This window comes from Boleophthalmus pectinirostris, unplaced genomic scaffold (genome assembly GCF_026225935.1).
Source record: "Boleophthalmus pectinirostris isolate CB_2022bp ecotype Guang Dong unplaced genomic scaffold, ASM2622593v1 HiC_scaffold_17, whole genome shotgun sequence".
Classification (NCBI taxonomy): domain Eukaryota; kingdom Metazoa; phylum Chordata; class Actinopteri; order Gobiiformes; family Gobiidae; genus Boleophthalmus; species Boleophthalmus pectinirostris.
In genome coordinates, this window is record NW_026571115.1 from 12,130,062 (window position 1) to 12,148,516 (window position 18,455).

The window sequence follows — 18,455 nt, forward strand, 5'->3', positions numbered from 1 at the left end:
TGTAAATAAGTCAATGTTTTGTATTCAATAGTTATAATTTGATGACAGGAAGGCGGCATGTTCAGGTCAGACTGGTGGAGCCCTCTGTCAGGTCTCTCAATAGTGGAGACTGCTACCTGCTGGTCACTCCGGAGCACTGCATCGTGTGGAGTGGAGAGTTTGCCAATGAGCAAGAGAAAGCCAAGGTAACACTATATTGTTTTATAATGCTTCTAAATAAATCCATAATACAGTATTTTTTATTTACATGCTATGAAAAACAGAAAAGTGTCAGAATTACATTATAAGATCCAAAGGCAAAATGCACAAACTTATTTTTATACAAAATGGAGTGAATTAATCCAACATTACACCAAACAACTGTAAAATTAGGATTCATTTAAAACTAAAGTAAATTAAGTAAATAGTTTGTATTTAAAATTAAGTTTATTTAAAAGTTAGCTTAGAAAATAGAAAGAATTACATTGATTGGATTAAATAGTAAAATACATTGAAAAATTTACTTGAAATAACTTTACAAGGTGGTTTTCTCCACATATTAGTGTGGTGGTAGTGGATTCTTTTCTTAAATTTCCCATTCTTTTGATAGGCCCATGATCTGGCCCTCCTGGTTCAGAGTCAGGGGGACTTGGGCTGTGGGGCGTCCCAGGTCGTGCATCTGGAGGAGGGACTGAACGCGGACAGCGCCCTGGGAGCAGACTTCTGGAGCCTGTTGGGAGGACGCACACAGTACAGAGGTGAGGACACAAATATATGCACATGTATTTGTATGTTTTACATGTTTTTTAAATAGAGATGAGGGTTACAAGAAAAACATTTGAGGATAAATCCATCATGATAGTTGAAAATAAATACAAAAGCTATGGAACAACCCCACTACCGTTTGGACTGGGTGGGTAATGGTAAACGTAAAAGTTTCATACTAACTCAAGCAGCTACTCATGGGTTTCACCTTCCTGTTATATGTAATATTTTGAGAACTATTTTCCCAGTTTCAAAAGAGAAAATATTTTATTTAACTTAAGTCTTATCTTTTTCAGGAGCTGGTGCGGTGGAAGAGGATGAGCAGTTTGAGAGAGGAGTGACTGAGTCAAACTGTGTGTATCGTCTGATAGAGGACAGACTGGTGCCTCATGAAGAGGCCTGGGCATGTGTCCCCTCTGTGTCCCTGCTCCACTCCAGTGAGGTATGACCAGGATCTCATGATTTTTACACAGCATTCAAAAGTAAGTAGATAGATATAAGTGTGACAATGTAGGAATGTGACAGTATATGAAAAATGCATATTTATCCTCATGAAATGTATTCATATTAGGCAGGTATTTGACTTGCAAATGTTTCGATGAAAACCCAAATAAGACAGACTTGGAACTGTACAAAAGTCTTGGTCCTTGTGATACTTAAAGTGCTACATTAAACATATGACATATTGAGATGCAGCCATATTAAAGCTGGGATAACATGATTTTCACACCACAGAAGGAGGAAGTAGAAATTTAAATTTGTCTAACTTTATCTAAGTCTCTCAAACCATCTACCACATTGGTAATTTCCACATGCAAAAATGTTTTGAAATTTTTTTAGATGGCAAAGCACACACAACCCAAGCATTGGTTTCTGCTCTTATTTCTGTACTGAAAGTACTTCATGACTAGATGCAGACAGTACTGTATACACTGTTCTAATTTGGTCAAAATTTTGGGTACCCAAGCTTTACAGTGTCAGACTGCTCCATCCACCATAAAAATTTAAAAACACTTTATGAACAGATTTTCCATCTCATTTGTTTTCAGACTCTGGTGTTTGACTTTGGAAGTGAGGTCTACCTATGGCTGGGGGAGGGCGTGTCCCAGAGCAAGAGGGGTGTGGCTTTACAGTTGGCTCAGCAGGTGTGGGCAGGGCCATACGACTACAGCAACTGTCGAGTCAACCCCCTGGACCCTACACAGAGCAACCCCACTGTGCAGCTGTGAGTATATCTGCTATAATGTTGAACAAGGACTAAGGATTAAAAGTGCAGTATGTAACTTTCTACTGGTGACATGTCATCTGCATGATTCCATGGAAATAAAATGCCAAACTTCAAAACATTCTCTATGGAGTTAGATACATTTTATGCCATACTATGGAATAATATAGCCAAAGGAACAACATTTCTATGGAAACAAGCTCAGAAAGAGTCAGGTTTGTGTAGATGCAAACACAGACATGTTAATAGGCTCCACTCACTTTCTAATATTTGATGATGTCATAATTTCAGGCTTCAATCCCTTTTACTGATCTTATCAATCACATTTTTGAGGTTGAATATTGCCACCACTTTCTAAAGCTACTGGGAAAAAAAATATTTGACTTTTTTTGTGCTGATGTAAGAGATTGTGAAGTTTGTATCTGTTATTCATATGAATAGGCCTAGTGAATACAGAGCTATTAACCATAACCTCTCTTGTGTCCTCAGGAGGGGGGAGGGGCGTCCTGGATGGGCCCTGTTCAGCCTCATGTCCCAACACAGTGAGACCTCTTTGTTCAGGGAGAAGTTTCTGGACTGGACCAGGAGTGGAGTCAAAACTGCCCCTTTACCTGCCCATGTACTTGCCCCTGCCTCTGCACCTGCTCCTGCGCCAGCCCCTGCACCTGCTCCTGCGCCAGCCCCTGCGCCAGCCCCTGCACCAGTGACAAATGAAACGCAGGTGCATACATAAAAACTACACTTGTTTATTACACTTTACACTTTAACCTGCTAATGCAATGGAGAGCAATTATAGGCAAGGTAGTACCTTTTTGTTTTGAAGCTGCTAGGATCAAATTGACTTTTGTTACTTTTCATACTTCCAAGTTGAGGTTACAAAACATTTATATTCTAATTATAAAAAAAGAAAGTTGTCATTCTGCATCACTTGAAGATTGCTCAGTATTGCAGTTGTTTAGTCCTAATATACTGTAGCTCAAGACTACCAACCCAAAGCACTCACAGTAGGCCAGATCCTCCAACAATCCTGATCAAGTCTAGCTCAAGATCTGAAGATAGGTCTCAGAGTACTGTATGGCGGTAGCTCACTGCTCCTGACAGGTTGCTCTAGTAGTACTGGTTGAAGGACGGGTCAAATGTAAAGAATGAATTGATTGATTGACTCCTCACGTGGGATCAATAAAGTGTACTTTACGACCTTACCTTCAGACTGGAATTAGAAAATTTTTACATCATAGTATTACTTCATGGCAATATTAATATACATTCATTTATGAAGTCCTGTATTCGAAAGTTGTTTTTTTTTTCTGAATCGTCTTTTCTCCCAGTCACAGCCCCCCTCCTCAGACCCCCTCAGCCCGTGTGATGCTAAAGCTCTAGTCTCGGGACAGTCCGCAGAGGAAGACGTGGTGGTGCACAGCGTTCTGGGCGGCGTGGACGTGCAGAGGGGTCATGGGGTCATCTCTCTGGATGACGGGCAGCAAGCGGAGCTCAACACTTTGGCTGTGGACACATGGCTCGTTCAGGAGTTTGACGATACTGAAGTCCCTGTGGAGTGCACGGGACAGCTACATGAGGGGGAGTCCTATGTGATCCGCTGGACTTACACATTCAACTGCACTGGTGAGTTATAAAGGAGATATAATGAAAAATCTAATTTTATGAACTCTGGTCTATATTTACTTATGATGACTAGACATTTAACACTCAAAATTTGCTGCTTGCTATGCCATTATGAAGAAGCATGGCTAATCAATTCTGCAGTTTTGAACAGGACAAGGGCAGGACAGGTCAATGCCATTTTAGATAAATATCGGCGTTTACCATTAACAATATTTAAAAAATAGGATCTATATAAAAAGTAAAAGTATTTGTGTCCATGTTAAAAACCCACTGAACCTTTCATTGAAACATTTTTTGTCTGATTCACAGATAAATTAAACGGTTTGGACTCCGGTTTGAAGGAAAACACAGCGTTCTTTTTGTGGCGTGGCCGTCACTCCAGCGTCACAGGGAGAGACACTGCTGCTTTCCTTGCCATCGGGACCAACCACCAGGAGGCAGCACAGGTGAGGGGAGGAAATCAAATGATACTTTTTCCTTATTTCATCAGTCCTGTTTAATGTTCCTTTTGAATAATTATTGCTCATGTGAGAGTTAAGAATGTTCGATTGGAGATATTGGTATATGCTAACAAAAAATATAGATATTATATTATTACAAACATCAAAGATATAATGACATTGTGAAATGTATTTTTGAAAGGTTGTGGTGCCTCAGGGAAGAGAGCCCCCGTGTTTCCTGCAGCTGTTTAAAGGAGGTCTGGTCATTCACAAAGGCACTCGAGAAGAAGCCTCCTCCAGAACAGGTACAATCATGTTTTTTCCTGTACAATATACCACATTATTATTAGACCAGGACAATATAGATAGGATAAAATGAGGAGAAAGGGAGAAAATAAACTACAAAAGTGCAGAAAAATAAAGTTATACTCAAAGTTTGGTTGCTTTCCAATATCATTGCCATATTTTACTCCCTCTGAAATGTTTTTGCCACCATGAAGTGACTACCACTACTGCTACTCCTTCTACTCCTACTACTGGTACTACTGCTACTACTGCTACTAACTACTCCCAAGTGAAGTAAAAGCTAGGGCAAAATATTTTGCTGGGACCTTTACTGTTGTTCTGTACCAAAAGGACTGAAAGCAGGTCTAAAAATAAAGACTACACAAGTTTTAAACCAGGAATTAACCAGGTCTGGATATATAGCTACCATATATGTGTCTGTTCTATGTTACTGTTATTTATAGGAGATTGGCGTCTGTTTGTTGTGAGAGGGGAGCTGCCAGAGGAGGCCTCACTGACGGAGGTGGACTGCTGCTGCGCTGGACTCAGATCCAGGGGCTCTGTAGTTCTGCTCCACAGTCAGCAGGGGGTAGTATATCAATGGACCGGCTGCAAAGCTCAGGCCAGCACCAGAGAGGTCACCAGGAGGACAATGGAGCGGCTAACTCAGATGTAAGACCTGCAAAGTGCAAACTGCTCTAAATTGTAAAATGCAGTGCAATAAGCATCCTCTCTAATACATTTGACTCAACCTCCTGGGGATACACAAATATTTAGTTAGTTAAAACTTAGTTAGTAATGTTTGGTTCCACGCAATCTACCCAAGAAAGATTGACCAAAAACATGTAACTTTTTATAATTACTTCACTATTTACAGCCTTACAGGTCCTAAATTACACAAAATTGACTCTTGTGAGCATTAAGCCATGTTATAATGTTGTTAGCTCCTCAAAAACATACCCAGCATATTATTAGTCTGACAACATCATTGGAAACAACATTATAACATAGATCAGAAAATAGTTTAATATTGAACAAATGGTTTATTAAGAACAACTGAGGCTTAACATCTACTTAATTAAAACACCTTAACTAAGTAAATACATATGCCTAAATCCTTGGTACACTATTAGATCATTATGAATTAAATATTTCTTGATGCTTTATTATTAATTGAGGTGCAATTATTAAGTGTTACCCAAAACAAAAGATATAGAAAAATAATAATGCAGAATTTTAACATAGTTACTTAACATTGTCATGCATTATTCATTCACTCCCCATACTGTGTGGTAAGATAATTATGTAGCCACAACTGCCTTTTATCTAATCAAATGATCTCATAATGACAAATGGTGCTCACATTATCTAGTCCTTTCTCTATATATGATGCAAGGTGGTGATAGATGTTGGGGTCGTTCAGGAAATTAAGGATGTTGGACAGCTACCACATTAAACTGGGATCAAGCTACGAACTAAACCAAGACTAAGCCAAGACAGGACCAAATTACATCTACATCTGCATACATTATCTAACTGGACCCAAACTAGGACCAAACCAGTGTGACACGTGTGAATGTGCCCTAAATTAGCCCTACAAATTTGCTCCTTTTCTCTATTCAATGGTTAGGTCCAAACCATACTTAATTTTAAAGCTGATTTCAAAATTTACATTTGTCTTAAATTTGTTTTTGCACACTACTGCAGGAGCCCTCCTGAGCTGGGGTTGAGCCGAGGGAGCCAGTTGAGGGTGCAAACAGTGGAGGAAGGATCTGAACCTGCAGAATTTTGGGCTGCACTTGGACACATGGACCGAAAGGCTTATGACTGCATGCTACAAGGTAAAACTGATCAACTATTTGGCAGAAATTACCAAAGGCTGACAGCTATGAAGTCTTACGAAACATGTAGTAAAGGTGCACTATGTAACTTTGTTGGTTGAGGGTATGTCACCTGCTTGTTTCCATGGAGATGTTATTACGTTTTTCTTTGTGTTTTCTATTAAGTTTGTTGTTACTGATAGCTGTATGCTTGACGTCATAATTTGTAAATAGGATTAGGCATTCATAAGTGGTTTCACTCCAGTCTAACCCCTTTGGTCATAGTTTTATTTGAAATGTTTTTATCAAGTCTTATTAAGTTAGAAGAATAAATAAACTACTAAAGCCTTAAAAGCACTGTAATTTATTCAGTTACAGGTGCTTTTATTGCTCAAAAATGTCTTGAAGAACACATGTCTTTAATATGTGTGGATATTTTAAAAAAACACAATACAAAATATACTAGTAATCTAGTACTAGTGGGTTTGTTGCAGATGGAGATTCAGATGGAACAAACTTGGGAAATGTAATTTTACTTTTATATTGGAAGAACATAAAGATAAAGACAAAATCGATTGTTCTGTCTGGCCAGTATATTTTATTCTCAAACCAAATTTACTGCAAGTGGTTTATTTCCTAATAGAGTTTGAACTTTGCTTGGACTTCTCTTGGTAACAAAACAGACTCTCAAGACCAGTGAAGAATAGATTTAAATCAAATATTTAAGTTTAATACATTTATACATTCAGTCAAAACTTCAAATTAAATCAAAGTCTGAATCTTATTACAAATATATATATTTTTTGTATGCTACGCTGCAAAAATTTTAAGTTCAGATTACTTGAATTAAGAAGGTTTTATCATAATTTGAGTAAAAAATACTTTTTGTTCTTAAGATATGAAAATACATCTTGCAACACTTACAATAAGAAAAACAACAATGATTTACACCTGAAATAAGAAACAAACTCAAATGTTGCTTGAATTAAGAAAAACACACTTTTTCCATTGTTAGATAAGTTTACTTGTCAAGTTGAATCTACTCAAATAAAGTAAAATGTTCTTAAAGTGCATTGTGTAATTTTTCTAGTGGAGGGTTCTTCAAAAGCCTGGAATGTTTCACAGTATTGTATTAAACCTTTCTATCTTCATGGAGATCAAACCAGACCAAGTTACAGGTCAGATCTGTGGAGAGGCAACCCTGCTCACAGTCAGAAAGCCTGTTTCTCTAGGTATTTTTGAGCTAAAAACCACTTGTAATTGAATAAAAGTAAGGCAGAACTGTTTAAAGTCATATTGTGGAACATTCTAGGCTGAGCAATAACATATCCATAGAAACAAGCAGGTGACGGATCCTCAACCAAAAAGTTACATAGTGCACCTTTAAGTCATTTTAACTTAACTAGATGTTGCTTTTTGCAGTGTATGTATCATGAACTAACCACAAAGCACAAACTCTTTTCCCCTCACCTATCTCCCTGTTCTCCATCTGCTTGTTTGTGTGTTATTAGATCCAGGCAAATATAACTTCACTCCCCGCCTCTTCCACTTGGGGGCATCCTCGGGGGGTTTTAAGGGTGAAGAGCTTCAGAGTCCGAGCAGGATGCCAGGGGTCGTCATGGCGATGCCCTTTGTCCAGGAAACTCTCTACTCTGCCCCACAGCCTGGTAACCAAACACACACTGTATAACACAGATGTTTAAGGTTTAGACTTATTGATCCATAAGGGAAATTACTTGGAGCCAACAGCCCACACATTACAATATATTAACCAAGAGCAAGAAATAATAATAAGAATTTATAAATAATAATTCGCATTCACAAACCCTTCATATTTAAGCTGAGTTCTTCTTTCAAATGAAAAACACCCTGTTCCACCTTGTGATGTCATGTGGTAATACAGAAAGTGTTTTTAAACTCCTTCACTAGAATCAGCTGGATAATTTTAGATCTGGAACTTGAAAACTACTATGATGGCTTCAAACCCTCTTTTAATCTGAGTCCATACAATACTAGTATTTTAAACCTAGTTGTCAGACTAAACAGTTTGGAAAAAATATCAAATATAAATACTGGGTTAGCAGTTTTTATGCAGAATAAGACTGAATATTTTGTTGTTTGTGGAGGAGATTTTGGTACTTACAGTGATTTGCATCTATTCAAATTGGCATTAATCTTGAAGCCATAATACTCCAACACTTACTATTTAAAGTCAAAATCTCCTCTCTAATCTTATTTATTTTTATGTAATCTTTGTTTTTAGCTTTGTTCCTCCTTGATAATCGTCTGGAGGTTTACCTGTGGCAGAGAGGGCAGCCTGAGCACAATGAGCGGCGGTGTGCAATGCAAACAGCCCTGCAATACTGCAAAGGTACAGTGTCCATGGAAATGAATAGCTATTTGTATGAAAATAGATTTAGTATTATTTGTTTATTTTATTTGTAATCAGAAATGAATCCAAGACGCCCGCCCCAGGCATATTTCATCTATGAAGGGACTGAACCGCTTACTTTCACCAATGTGTTTCCAAACTGGGACAGGAGCCTGGGATCCCAAACACAGGTACAGAACACAGTACAGTTTTAATTATATATTTGTTTGTTTGGAAAGTAAGAACAATGTTCTAATTAAAACAACTTGATTTTCATTGCATAAAATCAACCAGGTTTATATTAACATACAGTTATACTTTAAGTTAAGATGTTCCGGCTTCAGAAAGTTCAATTCTTTAATTCAGCTCCTTAATAAAGAGGATGCCATGTTATGACATCACAGTGTGGAACATACAAAGGCAAAGAGATGGACTGAATAAGAAATGTTAATAGGGAATATTATAGCATAGTAATGGCTAATAAAAATCACCAATTGAAAAAGGTAACTGATGCATATGATCAGTGATCCTAAAATTCAAAAAAGGTAATTATAATACAATAAAAAATAAACAAATACATAAAAAAATATTGTCAAATTACAAATAAAATATTGATAATTTCTAGCTAATTGTGTATATTATCTGTGTTTTCCAGGGTGAGGTGGGGCGGGTGAAGCTGACTTTGGTGCAGGACGCCTTGGCTCAGCTCATGAAGACTCAGTACCCCCTGGAGGAGCTTTGTCACAGCCCTTTACCTGAGGGAGTGGACCCCCAGCATCTGGAGGTCTACCTGTCCGACCAAGACTTCCAGGTGAGCACTTTAACCAACTGTGTAATAGAAACTCTGGCCAGCAGGAGGCAGTGTTCAGGAGATTTATTTAAGTATGTAAAACACTGTGAAACTGTTTAAAATGTGCACTATGTAACTTTAATGTTTGGTAGTACATTAAAAGGTGTCTTATACATGCAATTGATACTTGATATACATGATATGCTGGGGGTGTTCTACATGTATGTGTATGGCGGAATGTTCACCAGTTACCATGGTGACACAATGCACACATTAACAAACACTACCAAATACATTTTAAGTCTGAAAACTCAAGAAAAAATACAAAATGGATTTAAACAACACATTCTCAGGAGCATGTGATCAATACATGGTCCTGTTTAGGTGTCTGATTTTCAACAAAAAGGCACTGACCAACTGAAAAAACTTAAGGTTAATGCTAGCTAGCCTGGCACTGTAATGTTATTTGAGAAGAACTTCTTTAACAGTAAAAATCAACCTGATGTAGTTTCAACTAACTCAGTTCTTTTTGAAAAGATTGTGTTAAAGTTCAGATCATTTTCTTTACTATTTTACCCACAGAAGTTCAGATTTTAAGACAAACCAATCATAAATACATTTCTTTCTTTATTTCATTTTCTTACAGACTCTTTTGGAGATGAAGAGAGATGAGTACGCGTCTCTGCCGAGCTGGAAGCAAATTGATCTGAAGAAAAGCAAAGGGCTGCTGAGTTAGACAAACAAAACCACTCCACTCATCTACAGACGAGAGTTAGAATTATTATTACTATTATTAAAGAACGGCACACACTGTAATAAAAGAAAAGAAAGCTCATTTATTTATCACATCAGGACGTGTGGGTTTCTCTGTTGCATTGTTCCCAGTGAAATAGATTTTCATCTTGTGTCAGTACAAATTAAAGGCCCTGCATCTGATTTTTTTAACCATGTCTTGCCCCAGTTCAGATGTATCTGAGGTCGAAATAGGTCTGCTGTGTACTGTCTGCATCTATTTAGAAACCATTTTATTGTTTATTGTGTTAGCATGCTAGCTTTTACATGGCAAAACTCCACAGTCGTCTCTGAGGGTTGTGAAAATAGCTTATAAACTCACCACAGTGAATAATTAAGATGCTCAGAATGATTAACTTTGGGCCACTGCAAACCTTTTAGAATGAATTATTTCTGTTTTTCATGTTTTTAAGACAGTAAAAATCAGGTACAGTGCCTTTAATGAAAGAAAAAAACATGAGAATAAATGCATTTCAGTAACAAGAAAAAACTGTTTACAAAGCCTACTAAAATATACAACAAAAAAGCTCTCCCATATATATTTGAATGCTATTTTTTTTTGGTATTTTACAATCACGTTTCTTCACACACGTTTTTGCCTTGAGTGTACAAATCATTGTGATGTGCCATGTATATTGTAGCTAGTTCACTTATTGACATTGCATTACAAAAGATTCCTATGGGATGTCCTATTAGCTATGCATGGGAGAGCAGGTAGACATGCTCCAGTAACACCCAGCATGCTAATTCTGCTTTCCCCATTTTAAAGCAATATAAAAGAGCCTTGTGACAGTCGGACTTTCTCACTGATTGTGTGAAAAAAACGAAACAAATATTGGTGTATTTCATTATTTATGTACTTTTTGTTCCTGGCCACTTGTAGATACAGCTCAACAGCACATATGCCTTCTCATTGTAATGTTTTATTAAAGATATTTTTCTTCTTGCAACAGTTGAGTTTAAATATGTAACATGTACAAACAAATCAGGTCTTGAATGTGAATTAAATAATATAGGTGCGATCATTTTTCTATGTGTTGCCAGAAATGGGTCAAAAGTCAATATGCTTTCACACTGGCAGACAGCACCTCAAAACTGGTACTAAATTGGGACTCAACCTGGACTAGACCAAGACCAAACATCAGGACTTAAAGGTGCACTGTGTAACTTTTCTAAAGGAGAGTCTGCCACCTGCTTGTTTCCACGGAAATTATATTGCTTTGTCTGGAATTGTCCCTGTATGGCATTAGATGTATCCATCTTAAATTTACTCAATGCGTTTTTTTTTTATTTACCTGAAAACTTCTTACTGTAAGTGGGCTCGCCTCTCCACAGATCTGACATATAACTTGGCCCTTTGGCGTCACATGCTGTCTCCGTAGAGATAAATAAGAGTAATGCCATACTATGGAACATTCTAGGCAACATCTCCATGGAGAGAAGCAGCTGACAACCTCCCTTCACCAGAAACAGTGCACCTCATCAAATCAGAACAATATCAAAATACAGTTTTTTGAGACTTGAAGGTCATCTGGTATAAGAACTTGTAGTAAAATTGATTTGTCATGCCTATTTCTAAACTATTACACATTTCTGGAGTGATGATGGGTCAAATAATAGACTGTATGAGTGTGACATGACACACAGCATTTGGCTTCAATCAAATGAAGCTTACGAGGCAAGCAGTTATAGGAATGAATTTGGAGTCGAATTACATATTAGGAATTTATCTACAGAAAAAATAGTAAAATAGAAACACCAGGATCATGTAGAGCGAGTTAATATGAACATTTTAAGACCAAAACGATGAGGCTCATTGCAACAGCGACTGATAGGCAAGACAATTTTTCAGTGTAAAGTCAACTGGAGTCAGAAGTGCCCCCATGAGCACTTCCTATTTGGAACGTAACACAGTTTGTATATTTTTTAGCAACCTAGAAATGATCTTTTATCATTTAAATCTTGGTGAACTTTTAACATAAAATCTTTCACTCAAGATTTATTTTTAAAAAGTATGTATTCTTGTCCTGGTCCACTGAGTCACTGGTCCTGTGGGAGCAGAGCTGTTTCTGGGAGTTATTTGCCCAGAATGGATTAACTGACTAAGCCTCCATGTGACCGCCCAGATTGGATTTTAGGACCACTGCTGCGAGAAGAAATTTCCAAAGGTTTCAGATTCTAGACAGAGGCACTTAAAACTCACCATCTGAACAAAAATACTACTGTTATACAATATTTAAAAAACACTACTTTTAACACATTTTTAATGAATTGTATTGTTAAAGATGCACTGCATAACATTTCTAGTAAAGGGTCTGCTACCTGCTTATGTCTATGGAAATGTTTGTATTGAATTGCTGTGTCTATCTGTGGAGAGTCGCCCCTATTCACAGAAGGAATTATGGTATTTTTGAGCAACAGAGACACCTGTAATGAATAAATGCTAGATGGATATGCTTAATGTCATACCATGGAACATTCCAGGCAAAGCAATAATATCTCCATGGACACAAGTAGGTAGCGGATCCTAAACCAGAAAAGATACGCAGTGACCAAGGCCATGGCACAAACATAATTCATTTAGTTGAGAAATATAAAGGAAAAGCTTTTTGTATTGTGGAAAAAATGCTTGTGCTTCCTTTCTATCAGTTTGGTTACCTGAAATTTTTTGTTAATCGTATGGTAAAATGAGCCTGCTGGAATAAAAAATCTATAAACAAATAGAAGTACAGTGCTGTACAAGTTCAATAAAAGTGTGAAATTGATAACTATAAGGTTTTAAATAGAAAATTTTGTTTTTAACATTTTTTTAAAGAAATGTTGGACAATTGAACAAGTACAAAAATACTAATAGATACTAGGACTGTGGGTAGTTTTGTTCTTGGCTATAGATTTCTTCACCCTCAAAACTATAGTACTATAGTTGCCATAGTGACAGTTATTTTAATTTGGATTTAATATCTATTGTATTAGGCCTAGATTATTTGACCTATTTCAGGATATTGCCATTTCTAACTGGGTTCAAAGTGTTATTGTTTTAAATCTGAACTATAGTCAAAGCTTTTCAAATCAAAATACTGTAAATATCGCAAAACCTTTTAACTAGATATCACATTTAGGCAATTGATACTTTGCAGTGACATCAAGCTGGGGGTGTTCTACGTGGATCTCTATTAATGTTCATCATTTACTGTGATGACACAATGCACACATTAGCAGACAAAAAAAAAACCTCAAACCAAGAAAAAAAATACAACATTTTCAGGAGCCTGTGATCAATACAAGCATCCATTGTCCTGTTTAGGTGTTTCAACAGAAAGGTGAGAGTCTGAAAAATGGTTGTAGTTCCAGCTAAATCAGTTCTTTATGGTCGGATTGTGTTAAAACAAAGCTCTTATTAAGTCTAACTGGAATAACAGCGCTTCAGACAGAGTAGAGCTTCCAGTTAGCTTCACACCCCCAGGGAATATTGATAACATCACCTGCAAAGTATCAATAGTTTGCTCGTCACCTTTCGTAAACCCTAATGTCGGACTCCATCTCTGTACATACATCAGCGTGCACCGTTCGTTTTAAATGGCCTGTTCTCTTTGTGGCTCTGGAGCAGGAAAGCCCCGCTCTGGTTCCGAGGCGAGAGCAGCCTCTCTCAGCACGACCATGTGGTCCTCGGCGGCGTTCAGGGATTGTTCGATCCAGTCCAGACTCCCGGACATGTGGCACGCGTTTCGGGTCACCAGCACCAAGTGACTGACGGAGAGGAGCAGAGCAGTGGCCCTAAGGAAGAAGTGCACGTTTAGAGAGATCTATGTTCAGTAATGGGATGATGTGAAAACTGGCTGTTGCGGCTGGATTCATACTTGTGTTGGTTTGGTTCTGGTCTTGTTCTAGTTCTGGTTTAGTCTTGTCTTAGTCCTGGTTTGGTCCTGGTTTCATCCTGGGTTGGTCCTGGGTTAGTCCTGGTATAGTCCTGATTTAGTCCTGGTTTAGTTCTGGTTTAATCCTGGTTCCGTCCTGGTTTAGTCCTGGTTTAATCCTGATTCCTGGTTTAGTCCTGCTTCAGGCCTGGTTTCATCCTGGTTAAATCCTGGCTTAGTACAAGTTTAGTGCTGATTCCTTGTTTAGTCCTGGTTTAGTACTGGTTTAGACCTGATTCCTGGTTTAGTCCTGGTTTCATCCTGGTTTAGTCCTGGTTTAGTCTTAATTTAGTCCTGCTTTAGTCCTGGTTTCATCCTGCTTTAGTCCTGCTTGAGTCCTGGTTTAGTTCTGCTTTAGTACTGGTGTAGTTCTGCTTTAGTACTGGTTTAGTCCTGTCTTAATCAAGTTGAATTCTCTGTGTAGTCCTAATAAAAGCCTCAAAAACATTATCAAATGCATATTACATAATGGTGAAGTATGCAGCTACATTTATCTATCCACACCAATATCTTAATACAACTGAAATGCCTCAGTTTCCATTAAAACCTTTCAGGACTACAGGAAAAAAACATTCAGTTCTGTCAACTGGACTAAAGTTTTTATAGAGTTTTGTTTACATGTTATATTACTGCATAAACAAATATTATGTGCTGATGTAGTGATAACAAATAAAAGTCACCTAACAATTCTTGCCATTGTACAGCTTATTTAGCATAAATGTTTAGCTATAAATTGCTTTCTCTCTGCAGCAATGATAGTATTTAAGTAGAGCGGTGCAGTTCTCATGTGACAGCTGACGTGATGCAGACACAGACTGGCCCATCAGAGCTGCCCACATGTGTCCACACTGAGACGAAACAGACAAGCTAAATACAGGGTGAACAGGGAGTCAGTGGGCTATAGGAATGCTTCTCGAACTCAGATATGGGTACAAATGGTAGGATGATACTTTTTCTCATTGTGTTGTGTGACAGTTTGTGTCATAAAACTATAATTAAAGGTCCCATATTAAACAAAATTGACTGTTGTGAGCTTTAAGCCATGTTAGAATGTTGTTACCTCATCAAAAACATACTGGAGTTAGACTTAGACTTAGACAAACTTTACTGATCCACAAGGAAAATTACTTAGAGTCAGTAGCTCACACATCACATTATTTTACAATAACAATATAAAAATGGTAATAAGGTTGTTTAATTTGTTGTTGTTAGTTGTTAATAAAACTGCAAGTTGTTTAATTCACACATGTTTTCAAGTTAACAGCTGCCTTTAACCTTTAGTTCGGCAGAGAGAGGCAATTCCAGGGCTGAAATCATCCAAACGATTACCTGTATTACCACATGACATCACATCACAAGGTGGAACAGAGTATTTTCTGGCTGAGGGAGGAAGTCAGCCTAAATATGTAGGGTTTGTGTGTTAAACATGTGTGAATGAAACAAAACACAACTCCGGATATGTTTGTGATGAGGAGACAACATTTTAACATAGATCAGAAAATAGTGTAATATGGGCCCTTTGATTACCTTTTCGTCAGTCTGCAGCACATATGCATAGTAACTATAACAACCTGCCTATAAATGAGCTAATGGTAATTTACATAGACAAATTTACCGAGCGTCCAGGAGGATTGGGTCCAGCGGTGGGTACATAGACCTGACCACATCATCCACTCTGGAAAATAAGAAGCACAGCCTATATAAGACTCCTAAATTAAGTAAGTAAAGTGATCAAGAAATTACATTATTATGTACCGTGGACTGATGCGTTTGGCCACAGTTATAATATCACTGAGACTGGCTGGTGCTTTGACCTTTGATCCTGAGCCCATTGTCATAGCAACCAGCTTTTCTGTTAGCGTGTGACAAATCTGTAAAATGTAATAAAAGTTAAATTAATAATACAGGTGTACTCTGTAACTTGTCTTGTGGGTGTGTCTGCTACCTGATTGTCTCAGAGGAGATATTATTGTTTTGCCTGGAAGTGTCTTAGTGCTAAAAAAATACCCTGATAAACTTGTATTCTTATCATGAGTAAGCTTGCCTCTCCACAGATCTGATCAATAACTTGGCTTGGTGCTATCCCCTCCTTTTGTTCATGAAGATACATAAATTTAATGCCATGCAGTGGAATATTTCAGGCAAAACTTTAACCTCTCAATGGAGACAAGTAACACTCCAACAGAAAAGTCACATAAAGCAGCATTAAGTTATGCAAGTCATCAATCAAAACGGAAACAACTCCCTTACCTTTAAAATCGAGATGCAGTGTGAGACCAAGCCACTGTTGATTAAATCATGTCCAGAGTTAGTTCTTGGCAGAGCTAAACAAATTTAATGAGATTGTTTTTAAATAAATGAATTGTTTGACTCACGATGCGTCCTCTATCCAATCTTCATTCTCCAAGATGGCTTCTATGTGAGGGTTTGTGATTACGACATCATCCAACTCCAGCTCAGACGGTTCACTCTGAGTCTCCATAGCTCCAATAAGGTCAACTGTGGGCCTGGAAAAATACCAAGAAAATATTAAGACAGTCCCCAATTTGTGCATATTTGAACTCAACTGCAGTGTTTTAATTTAATTAGGTTTTGTAGAATTACTTCTTGAATAAACAAGAATTATTTAAGTCTGTGCCTCAGAGAATAGACTTTAAAGCAGCTCTGCTTGTGTACAAGTCTCTCCATGGCCGAGCACCAAAGTACATCTGTGACATGTTAGTGTCATATGAACCATCTCGCACTCTGAGGACCTCAGGGACCGGCCTCCTGCTGGTGCCCAGAGTCAGAACTAAACAAGGGGAGTCAGCGTTTCAGGTTCATGCAGCTAAAACCTGGAACAGTCTTCCTGAACATGTGAGACAGACTCTTCTGTGACGCTGTTTAAATCCAGACTCAAAACATTTCTGTTTAACTGTGCATATAACTGAAAGGTTTTCATTCTGCACTCTTCTCTCCAATTTATGTCTCTCTTTTTTAATTTTAATCTTCATGATTATTTATGTTTTGATTTGTTTTTATTATGATTTTAATGTATTTCTTATTCTGTAAAGCACTTTGAATTACTTTGTGTACGAATTGTGCTATACAAATAAACTTGCCTTGCCTTGCCTAGTTCTGGTCTAGTCCTTGTTTAGTCCTTCTTCAGCCCTGGTCTAGTTCTGGTTTAGTCCTTGTTTAGCCCTGGTTTAATCCTGGTCTAGTCCTTGTTTAGTCCTTCTTTAGTCCTTGTTTAGCCCTGGTCTAGTTCTGGTTTAGTCCATGTTTAGCCCTGGTCTAGTTCTGGTTTAGTCCACGTTTAGCCCTGGTCTAGTTCAGGTAGTATCACTCCACTACTCTGCCTCTTGTGTATTGTGTCAGGAGTAAATATTGTGTATCCGGGACAACCCGCCCAAACACTGGGATAACATACTCCAGCAGGCTTTCAGAATTGTTGTTTAAATGTTTCATTTTGTAAATTGCTTGTTTGTTGCAAACATGTCTTGCCCAAAGGTACAGTGACAGTGACAGTTACATTGCCTTCCATACTGTCTAGTGATTCAGTGGTAGCTCAGTGGTATTAGCCAACAACCTAAAGATCAGTGGTTGAATTTCCTTGGGGAAGGCAGTCGCCCACCTTGTCTGTGGATGGATATTTGGCTGTGGTGTGGGAGTGAGTGAGTGGGAGGATGGTGGTAGTTCAAAGGGCAGATGACACATTGGCAGCCTCTCATCTACCACTCTATCCCAGGGCAGTTATGGCAAAACTAAACACTTACCACTTAATGTTTTGAAACTTTAACCTTAAAATAAATTGTGGGTTTTGATTTATTTTTAGTTATAGATTTCTCTTTGGTCACTGACTTGGAGTCGAACTGATGCAGCAGGTCATGAGGGTGGCAGTAGCGGTGTTTGCAGACAACAACCAGCGCCACGAACGAGGCCAGGAAAATGGCCGCCAGGATGCTGATCGCCACAATCACCACCGTCTCCATGGTAATGGCCCCAATCACGGTAGCAACAGATTTAACAGGAAGCACTCATCTGGAGAGGGCAGACAGATTGAAGATTTGATTGGGTCATCAAATACAAGGCACAAGATATTATTATCATTCAGAAAACATGTTGAAATTGTAGTTATATGAGTCATACAGCACAATAAACAGTCAAACAGATAAAGATGCACAATGTCACTTTTCTGGAGGGGTCATTGCTTGCGTGACTTCATGGAAAAGTTATGTCTTTGCCTGGAAAGTTCCACAGAGTGACATTAAACTGCCCTATCTTGCATTTAATGAGTTACAGCTGTTTTTATTACTGGAAAAATATTTTACTGATCTATAAACTGGTCACCTTAGTTTAATGCCATATTTTGGAATATTAAACACAAAAGTAATAACATCGCTGTGGAGACAAGACAGTGTAGTCGATCTATCACCGGAAATTGTCCACAGTGCACCTTTAATATGTTC

The 18,455-nt window shown here is 38.0% G+C and overlaps 2 protein-coding genes across 2 annotated transcripts in view; one reads left to right on the forward strand and one right to left on the reverse strand.

Annotated features, from left to right (window-relative positions):
• The window catches only part of svilc (supervillin c), a 38,074-nt gene extending 27,034 nt beyond the window's left edge, over positions 1 to 11,040 (forward strand). Inside the window, 15 exon segments of the mRNA XM_055152717.1 lie at positions 49 to 185; positions 590 to 737; positions 1,041 to 1,186; positions 1,794 to 1,969; positions 2,459 to 2,690; positions 3,298 to 3,592; positions 3,902 to 4,038; positions 4,235 to 4,337; positions 4,782 to 4,989; positions 6,025 to 6,158; positions 7,649 to 7,804; positions 8,401 to 8,508; positions 8,587 to 8,699; positions 9,164 to 9,319; positions 9,945 to 11,040. Of these exon segments, the coding sequence (XP_055008692.1) occupies positions 49 to 185; positions 590 to 737; positions 1,041 to 1,186; positions 1,794 to 1,969; positions 2,459 to 2,690; positions 3,298 to 3,592; positions 3,902 to 4,038; positions 4,235 to 4,337; positions 4,782 to 4,989; positions 6,025 to 6,158; positions 7,649 to 7,804; positions 8,401 to 8,508; positions 8,587 to 8,699; positions 9,164 to 9,319; positions 9,945 to 10,034 (2,339 nt within the window). The 3' untranslated portion in view covers positions 10,035 to 11,040.
• Positions 11,041 to 13,662: 2,622 nt separating this feature from the next.
• tmem98 (transmembrane protein 98) lies at positions 13,663 to 17,978 on the reverse strand. The gene is made up of 6 exons (XM_020923841.2): positions 17,848 to 17,978; positions 16,380 to 16,511; positions 16,255 to 16,288; positions 15,760 to 15,875; positions 15,620 to 15,679; positions 13,663 to 13,864 (listed from the first exon to the last, which is right to left on the reverse strand). Exons 1-6 carry the CDS (start codon positions 17,976 to 17,978, stop codon positions 13,663 to 13,665), a joined length of 675 nt encoding a protein of 224 aa, XP_020779500.1.
• Positions 17,979 to 18,455: the final 477 nt, after the last annotated feature.

Bases quoted from the DNA above. Each gene is read 5' to 3' on its own strand.
- tmem98 (XM_020923841.2), bottom strand. From the start codon at position 17,978: ATGGAGACGGTGGTGATTGTGGCGATCAGCATCCTGGCGGCCATTTTC. The intron at 16,512-17,847 runs GTCAGTGACCAA...GTATTTTTCCAG, and splicing joins CTGCATCAGTTCGACTCCAA to GCCCACAGTTGACCTTATTG. The intron at 15,680-15,759 runs GTACATAATAAT...CTTATTTTCCAG, and splicing joins GCCAAACGCATCAGTCCACG to AGTGGATGATGTGGTCAGGT.